At 38.6% G+C, this 8549-nt stretch overlaps 1 protein-coding gene across 1 annotated transcript; it reads right to left on the bottom strand.

Annotated features, from left to right (window-relative positions):
- Positions 1-1016: 1016 nt before the first annotated feature.
- Positions 1017-7307, bottom strand: LOC114522456 (putative histone-lysine N-methyltransferase PRDM6). Its single transcript, XM_028543139.1, has 5 exons — positions 5629-7307; positions 2937-3171; positions 2613-2845; positions 2192-2465; positions 1017-1862 (listed from the first exon to the last, which is right to left on the bottom strand). Exons 1-5 carry the CDS (start codon positions 5692-5694, stop codon positions 1246-1248), a joined length of 1425 nt encoding a protein of 474 aa, XP_028398940.1. The 5' UTR covers positions 5695-7307; the 3' UTR covers positions 1017-1245.
- Between the last annotated feature and the right edge of the window lie 1242 nt (positions 7308-8549).

The raw sequence follows: 8549 nt of genomic DNA, 5'->3' as shown, positions 1-8549 counted from the left end.
AGAATGTGAGCAACGAAAGCTAAAATGCCACAGCTGTGATCGTATAAGCGAGGACATTGTCGAACTGAAACATAATTTGGCAGCCATAAACGAAACGCTTGTGCACCTCGTTTTAACTCTCGACACGTTAAAAAGACGTTTACCTCCAAATGAAGGCAATGCTGAAGAATTAAGAAATCGTGCACCTTCGACTCCTAAACGATGCAAGATTGCAATTGTTGCTAAAGGCGGAAAAGTTCCTCCTGCTGAAACCGATGATGAAGATTATGATACATCGTATGATTCTCCTTCATCACAGGATTCTTCGCCTGACACGAACTAAACATCGCGTATAATTTGACTTTCATATACCTCATAGGTCATTGTATGTTGTTTCTGTGATATCCTAGGAGCATGATTCACTGCCCAAAATTGCCTTGGTATATTTACTACTTCTGAACTCAATAGAAAGACATTTGAGCCTCTCTATTAATAGTACAAATTCTAGGGTTATTGGAAATAATACTGAGAATTAACATAGATTTGTTAACTTTGTTCGATAATTCAAGTAAGTTTATATAAATGATAGATCCAAGTATAACAGTGGGCATATCATATTTTTATTCTAAGGTACATAATTTTGTGTTGCACAAATTTATTGCGTTTGAAATATTCTAATGGTGGTATTAAGATGTGTACTACGTTTTAATATTCCTTTGGTTGTATCAGGGAAGCACGTTTGCGTTTTAAATATCGTACTAGGAAAATGAATTGTTTATAAATAGAGGAATTCTGCATATTGACGTATAGTGATATTTTACATGGTAACTATTTGCCACTACTCATAAGGACTACTCACTAAGAAAACACTTCACCTGTAAAATTTCACAACGCAAAGGCCAGAGCACTCGCAACTTGTAATAAATTTGCAATTTCTTTGTCTTCAAACTAAAGAATAATGCTATGTCTTGCATTTCGAAATAACCAGGTACACCATTTGTCATCTACACAATAGTCATTGGTATTGAAGTTGAAAATATTGTTTACATTATATTTCTAAAAACAAGTTGATTATATCACTAAAGTCGTTTGCTACTGTACAATGCTATGGGTTATTTACATATACTATCTACAGGATTTGTTTTGAACGTACGATTCACTGATTATTCAAAAAAGTTTATTGTGTTCTGATTTCATTGTTATTAACTGTTTGTATTCCTGCTGCAAGTTTATATAACTGATTTCTTTATTACTGCTTATCATTGTTCAAAGACAGTCTTCGGCAAGGCGTTGATGCCTGCTCATCTGGGAGGCCTGGGAGAAACTCTTGCCACATTTTTCACACGTGAACGGCTTCTGGCCTGTGTGAGTCCGCACGTGGTTGTTCAGTGTCGTTGCACCAGCAAATGTGCGCGAGCAGAAGCCACATTTGAACGGCCGCTCGTTGTTGTGGGTGACCACATGAGCCCGCAATTTTGTCGGGTCAGCGAACGACAGACTGCAGTGACCACATTGGAATGGATTGTTTGCTTGACTTGGGCATACATGAAGTCTTAATGCAGAGCGTTGTGTGAACCGCTGTTGGCATTGACCGCACTTCCAAATCCCAATCTCTTTGTCGTCCATCACGTCGGCGTTAGTCGGCGATCGTTCGTCGATTGGAGATGCTACGGGTGAGGCCGAGGGAGGCGGCGAACTACTATCGGAGGAAACTTGTCTTTCCCAGTCATTGTAATGTATGCTTGAGGTGAACGTTTGACTGACTTCTGGCGGGAATTGACGTGGCAATGTGAGACCGTTATGTTTGGTGAGGTACGCCGGTAAAACTGCTTGTTGGAGTTGATCAGAATGTTTTGCTGGGATGATCTGTTGGACTCCTGAAACTAGAAACATTTTATTTGTAAGCTATTAGGTGTTTGAGAAATGCATGCGTTTGAAGTGGTCATCTGTGCATGGTTTTTCGATTATAATGGAGTACTAACATCCCTTCTCTAAATCTTCCCTGGAGTTGAAGATTTTGCAATATGTTAGAAAGTGCAGTAGATTTTCAGGCTTTTAACCTGGTTTTGCAAATGACCATTGAACTGAGTACTGCTAGGCTGACCGGGTGTTTTTTGTTGCTGGATGTTTTTTAATATTGGTAAAGACTTTGCGTTGTTTATAAGGAAACAATTATCAGAATCTCAACAACTGTAAAGCTCTCAATGTGTACCTTTGTTTACTGCCGTTGGCTTGTTCGCAAAACTCGACAGTTTGATGAACATAGGTATCCCAAAATATTGCTCGTATTGGCTTTCGTACCACACCAATAGCTCTTCACCAGGCCTTATATCCTTGAACGAGCGGAAGTAGATATTCGGACCGTACTGCACCACGTGCATGTTCTGTTCGTAACGGTTGCGCGCGCATCTTATATAGCGCATCCAGCTGGACGAGTTGTCGTCTGAGCCGTCAAGAAAGTGGTCCAATTTTCCATCTTTGTAAATCTGATGAAAAAAGTTTGAGAAAGTCAGTTTGATACTAAAACCTATCTTCTGTGTCCCAGTCTTCATGTAAACCATGGATTCAGAATTTGGATTAGAAATTTTGTATCGTATGACCTCTATCTACATATTAAAGACGATCGATCGTACCTCCCAACAGAACCCAGGGTCAACACTTTCTCGTGATAGCATTCCTTTAGGAACCCTCTTTCCTTCATACGGGCCAACCCATGTTCCCGCCGGCATAAACTCTTTGGTACAGACACCGAGCTTATGTCCTGGGATGCTTGAAAGACATAGCTGTGCATCGTTTGGGAACGACATTATGGAATAGGTCATTTCAATGTCGTCCAACTCATCGTCGTCTTCCGTGCTTAGGATCCCTGAATTCCAAAGATTTTATCGATTTAAAAAAGGTACAAGAATCTAAGCCTACGAGATTTCAGTGTGAAACCACCCAACTGAAATACTTACTGGATCGTTTGTTTGTTGGATTTTCACTGTCCAGTAGCTTCCTCTTTCGTAAAATCCTTTCTATATCAATTACTTTCACTTTCTTTCTTCCATAAAGATGTTTGTTAAGATCTTCGCAAGTGAAGTCGAAGATTTCCGCGGATGTGATTGAAGAAGGAATGGAACGAATTGTGTTTATGGCTTTCGCACCAAGCTGGTGAAACGAAGTGGAACTTTGAATCCACAAATCGTTTTCCTACGAGAGATAGATCGTACATAATTTAGCTGCATTGTATAATCCGAGTCAGGGGGGGAATACAACTATATTTATGCCGTTATAAGTAAACAGACAAAAGTTGATATCAAGTCTAGTAATCGTGAAATTCGTGTACAGCCCTCTTGACCCAGGCACGCGTGGGAATTCTGCTGCGATGATTACGTGTCATACAAGCACGCGCGTCCACGAATTAGAACCACGCGTCTCGAGGGACTAAGAAGTCAATGAAGCCCAAAATAACCTGGCTTCACTTTCACCAAAGGCCCAATATCAGAACGGATAGAGTTCGAGTTATATTCATCGCAATGGGTATAAGTGTAGGGTGGCTTCTAACTATGGTAAGTGGACAGCAGAGATTAATTCGCGTGTTGCTGGTGGATTAAACCGAAGCACCTTTTTGTGGGTTTTTAGTGGAGATTATGCATCTTGAAGTGCTGTCGACTTTTAAACGGTATCAACTATGCCAATATTATGACAGTTCATGCGTATAGCAGTGATTGTTGTGGGTTTTAAATCTATAAAGCTTGTTTATTTAGACCCTCGACTCTCAGTCTTCACTGGTTATTCTGCCCTTCCGTTTGTCAATTAGCTATTCAAATGTCTCTTTCAATAAGCGAAGCAGAACGCCAGTCTTTGCGAGGCTTAACTTGTGGGGAAAATTTTGCGTAATATTCATGCCGAACAACCCAGGACTCATACGAGGACTAGCGCAGAGACTGGTACGGATATTTGAAATGTCATGTTGACTGTTGACTAAACACACCCAGAGCGGGTGGTGTTCGTCGATGATTCCAGTGGCTGGTAATTATAAACACAATCGCATATCAGCCACTCCTACGAAATGACTCGAAATATCTGGACTAAAAAGTCGCATCAAATTATTCTTTTCAATTCGATTTATCAAAGCGCGTTTCCGAGCAACTATTGTGTCCACTTTGAATGCAGTTCCCAGGACGTCTATTCTGCTTGAGGGAACAGCGAAACCTGTGGTGTTTGTGGTCAAAGAAGTTTCGACCAGGGAATTCTTAGTTTATCCCTAAATCATTCCTCCATTTTCATTGGAAATCGTCCCAAGAATCAGAGGGATCTTATTCTGATCGAAATGACTGTTAAAACTTTTGCGTTATTATGAAAAGGAAAATTTTGCATTGAACAATTATTGATTAGCGTTTAATTGGAAAATCTCTGAAGCGTTAAGAGCGCTGGATAAACATTACTCAATATTAGCATTTTGCTTTTTTCTGATTTCCTGTTTATAGTTTTCGACCGCATTTTCGGTTCGAGGTTTTTCTTTGTGAGAACAACAAACAGTATCGCACTGCCAGATCTTCGGAATATTTTTGCACCCTCTTTACTGAACACATTCGCATCATGCTATTTTGACCGCAAAAATTTGCATACGAATTATACAAGCCTGGAAATCCTTCAACTCTATTCTGATCGCGCGTTCCTTCGAAAGTAAAGTACGCATTTGTTGGTCGACAATGATGCGATTTCGTTAGAAAACATGCACATACCGTCTATACTCCATGTAGTATAAATTATACCATCTTTGTAGTATCGTAGCCATTGAAGATTGATGTTATCATAGAATTATAAGATATAGTAATATTTACGTCAACTCTTCATGTGATCTGTTTATAACCTTTCTCCTTCACCACATGGTCTAGGTAAAGGTTATCTAATGATCGAAACTAAGTGGACTATCAAAGCACATTGTTTATATAAGATCGTTTGATATTCGTCGTGTACTAAACATGTGTCTAGACGTGACTGTATACAGTTTATAATAATCACAGTCATAATGAACACAGCGTGGTATATACTCCTTCATTTGATGACTGAAAAACATTGCTACTGGTTTTAATATCCAAAATCTAACTCCAGCATTAACAATCATACCGGGATGCGATTCCCGAAATTAACACCCCATTTACCAATGTTACGACAATTTCAAACGAACTTGCTTCAGGAGACATGCATTCTCTATGGTCATTCAAAACAAACCCAATCCTCGAACATTCGAGACGATATATCATCGACGAGCCTTACTGCTTCCCTAACTTTTACACGAACAAAACCACTCATATAGTTATATTTGTTCGCTAGCAAGTGTTTACGGTGCTGCCATCTAGATTAATGTGCGGATTAGAATAAATTGAACTTCATTTACATACGACAACGGAAAAAATCGCACTGCATACATGCACGCGCCAAAACTATGGTACCATGTGAAAACCGAAATAATAATTACGAGAATAACACAAGGTCGTTGGAAGTATGGTGAAAAAAAGAAAAGGTAACCTGTTTGTGATATTGTATCAAACTGAGTGTAGTTATACCATGCAGTGGTACACTGAGCCAGTTGTGACCGTTGTTGTACTTGAAGTAAATATAACTCAATAAGTATATCTTATAGCTACTACCATTATTAACCTCAATTGGTGCTGGCATCTGCATCAAAAGTGGCACATTCCGTGGTGGTTGTACAGCGACTGACATTTTTAAGCAACCGTTGCGCTCTGGATCTGTTCTTGGCGGCTAGGCGTGAACACGATGTCTAGCGAGTATCAACTCTTTCGTACAAATAAATAACACAATGATCGCTCGGGCTTATCACACACATTAAGTTAACAGAATAAATTAAAATCCCTTATTTCCTCTCGCTCTTTGTGTTTGTTAAGTCTCCCATTGTGTGCGTTATCTCCGCCTTGATGTTAATTTTAGTCAAACAATAACGGTGCAACGTCATGCTTGAATCTCATTGGCTCGTTCGAAGTGAGTCTGATGACAGAATGTCAAAAATTCTTAAGTATGTTATCTTCTCGGAGTCAACAGAGCGTTCGAAAATATGAAAATCTCTAGGGTACTCGGAATTACAGTTACTTGATAATTTCAAAACAAATATGGGCCCTCAGTTTTGATTTTCAGTCAATCTTAATAATATCCTTCTCAGAAATTGGGATTTCGAAAACAAACCATGGTTCTTCCCAGCTCACATTGAAAATGCCTTCAATTCCTTCACAGTGACTGGGCAACCTGTGCTGACCACATGTACCACACAATATTTGTTTCTTAGTTGGTCTTTCAACCAGTCAAACTGGTTTGTTCCAGTTTACTGCGCATACACGAAGTTGGACAGTACACTGAACATTTGCCACATCTCATCTTCTTTACTTCAATGTTTCGCTCGACGATCTGGTTCATCGATCTGGTTCACCCATTTTAATCCTAGTCGACCCTGATACAGGAGGGGTGAATAAATCCATTCATTCAATCCATCCATTCCGGGCAAAATCATCTATTCAGACAGTCACGGGTTTGGGCCAACCCCATTCCAAACGTGAAGCCTTTTGACCAACTGGCAATGATTTGTCATAGTTTCTCGCGCAATGATCACGAGATTGATTGAGGAAAATTAAAGGCCGTTTCCTCAGATACTTCGAACAACTTTAATGAGTTTGATGGATTGAAAAGAAACAACAATTTCAACTTTAAGTACGTAATTTAAGATTCAAACCAATGCGATGTGGTAATCATGAAAAGTAAATTTTAAAATGGTTTGGATTCCATTAGTTCGCTTTATTAAACTATAGCTCTGTGCAGTCTGCAACTGTAGATCACATTCGAAATAGGTTTGAAGTGCAAATCAGTTTGCAAAATTATTTCGTGCAAAAGTGTGCGATAACATAACAAGTTTATTAATTAAGATTAACAAATACTTTAGGCAGGAAACAAGGATTTAGAGTTGGACAAAGAGCACTCTATTTCAAAAGCAACGAAGCGTTTGAAATATCAACACAAAAATTTGCATGGCACTTGTAACTATTGTAAAATGGTATAAAGTCTAATTCTGGTTTAGCGAACAACATGTGTACGCCATCTTAATCACATAAGATCGTCTTTATCCACTTCTATAAAAAGACGGCTTTAACGTGTTCCGCTGGTTGGTCGAACCATTTTTTCCTAACAATACGAAATTGCAGGAAGTATGAACATAAACAAAGTTACGAAAGAATGGTTGACGAATTCCTACTTTTTCACACCGCAGTTAGGAAGACAATTAATCCGACTGCATTAGGGGGATGTTCAGCTTTGTTTTTCGACGAGACTTCACTTGCACATTCCTCTATGACTGCGGTCGGTTTTGAGTCGCGAGTATAAACTATCGGTGTCCATTTCGAGGTCACCCAAGCGATTGCAGTGTTTATATTGTAACTTGAAATGGCGCAATGAGGCGCGGTCTGTTCGTCAGGAAGTTTGTGAGGAACAAATTAAATATAATAAGTTCCCATGTATATAAGATGATGATTAGTTCCCATTAATTCTCTAATAAATTACCTGGGAACCGCTTGTGTAGATATTCGAATGAATATATTAACCAATTGTACCTAAGCCCTAATGTATTTGTACAATACCATCTTTTTAATAGACAGAGTAGGTATAAATAAACCGATTGCCGCAGTGTGGAACCAGCAAGGTAGATGCTGGATCAAAGGGACTCAAATGGGTGTGCATGCGAAACTCTCAATTTTTTGCCTGGCTAAACACAAGCATTTGTATTTATACCACAGTCTTAAATATTTAGTCTTCAACAGAACTTCATGGAATGTAGTTTTGTATCTTGCGATAGTACAATTAAATTTAGCAACAAGTTTATTCAAATTAAGCCAGCTGTCTTCATCAAAGATGGTTAAAAACTCTCTCAAACAATCATGACATTGCCTTCTTGAATCTTGAACGATCTTCATAATCAAAAGCCACAGGAATTTAATCAACTTTTAAAATTGCCGGAGCGTTAAAACTACTTAATTAAACGCCGACTTCTGACTATACCGATGAACAGAACCTCATTCTTTGCGCTGACTACGTGTCAGAACAATTATTAGCCTTGGGGAAACGAAAAAGCTTCGTTGTGAAGATCATAGACCAAGAATTACTCAATATCTCTTCAACCAAATCTTCATAGAGCCCTGGAAATTTTGTCGACTAGAAGTTTCGAAAAATCACCAATCCTGCATATTTCGGGCTAACGAAAGATACAGTGATGTCTTTTCCTGCAACATTTGGAATTACAATGAATTTGTTAAGATTAGAAATTTGAAAACAAGAAATTAATCGAAATCATTGGAGCGTTTGATAATGAGATCGACTTTGACAAACACTGTAATTGACTATTCATAAAAGATATATGCACTTTCGTTTGGTTTGGATAAATTAGTCACTGAATATAAATTGGAACAGGCCAAAACATATACAACAAGAAGCTGTTTTAAGTGCTTGGAAAGTGCAATTTTCACTGTTTTGGACAATCATTCATGATTTTTTGTCTTAATTTTCATGATTATTGAAGCGTT

Source organism: Dendronephthya gigantea, unplaced genomic scaffold, assembly GCF_004324835.1.
Source record: "Dendronephthya gigantea isolate DGI-Jeju-01 unplaced genomic scaffold, DenGig_1.0 000023F, whole genome shotgun sequence".
NCBI lineage: Eukaryota > Metazoa > Cnidaria > Anthozoa > Malacalcyonacea > Nephtheidae > Dendronephthya > Dendronephthya gigantea.
Note: the sequence above shows the minus strand (reverse complement) of the source record. Positions and strands in the feature narration are given on the sequence as shown.

What these genes read in the sequence shown, in the direction of transcription:
- LOC114522456 (XM_028543139.1), bottom strand. Translation starts at nt 5,694, where the DNA reads ATGTCAGTCGCTGTACAACCACCACGGAATGTGCCACTTTTGATGCAG. An exon ending in TCCAACAAACAAACGATCCA is followed by an intron (nt 2,846 to 2,936) that starts GTAAGTATTTCA and finishes TTTGGAATTCAG; the next exon opens with GGATCCTAAGCACGGAAGAC. An exon ending in GCCAACGGCAGTAAACAAAG is followed by an intron (nt 1,863 to 2,191) that starts GTACACATTGAG and finishes AAATGTTTCTAG; the next exon opens with TTTCAGGAGTCCAACAGATC.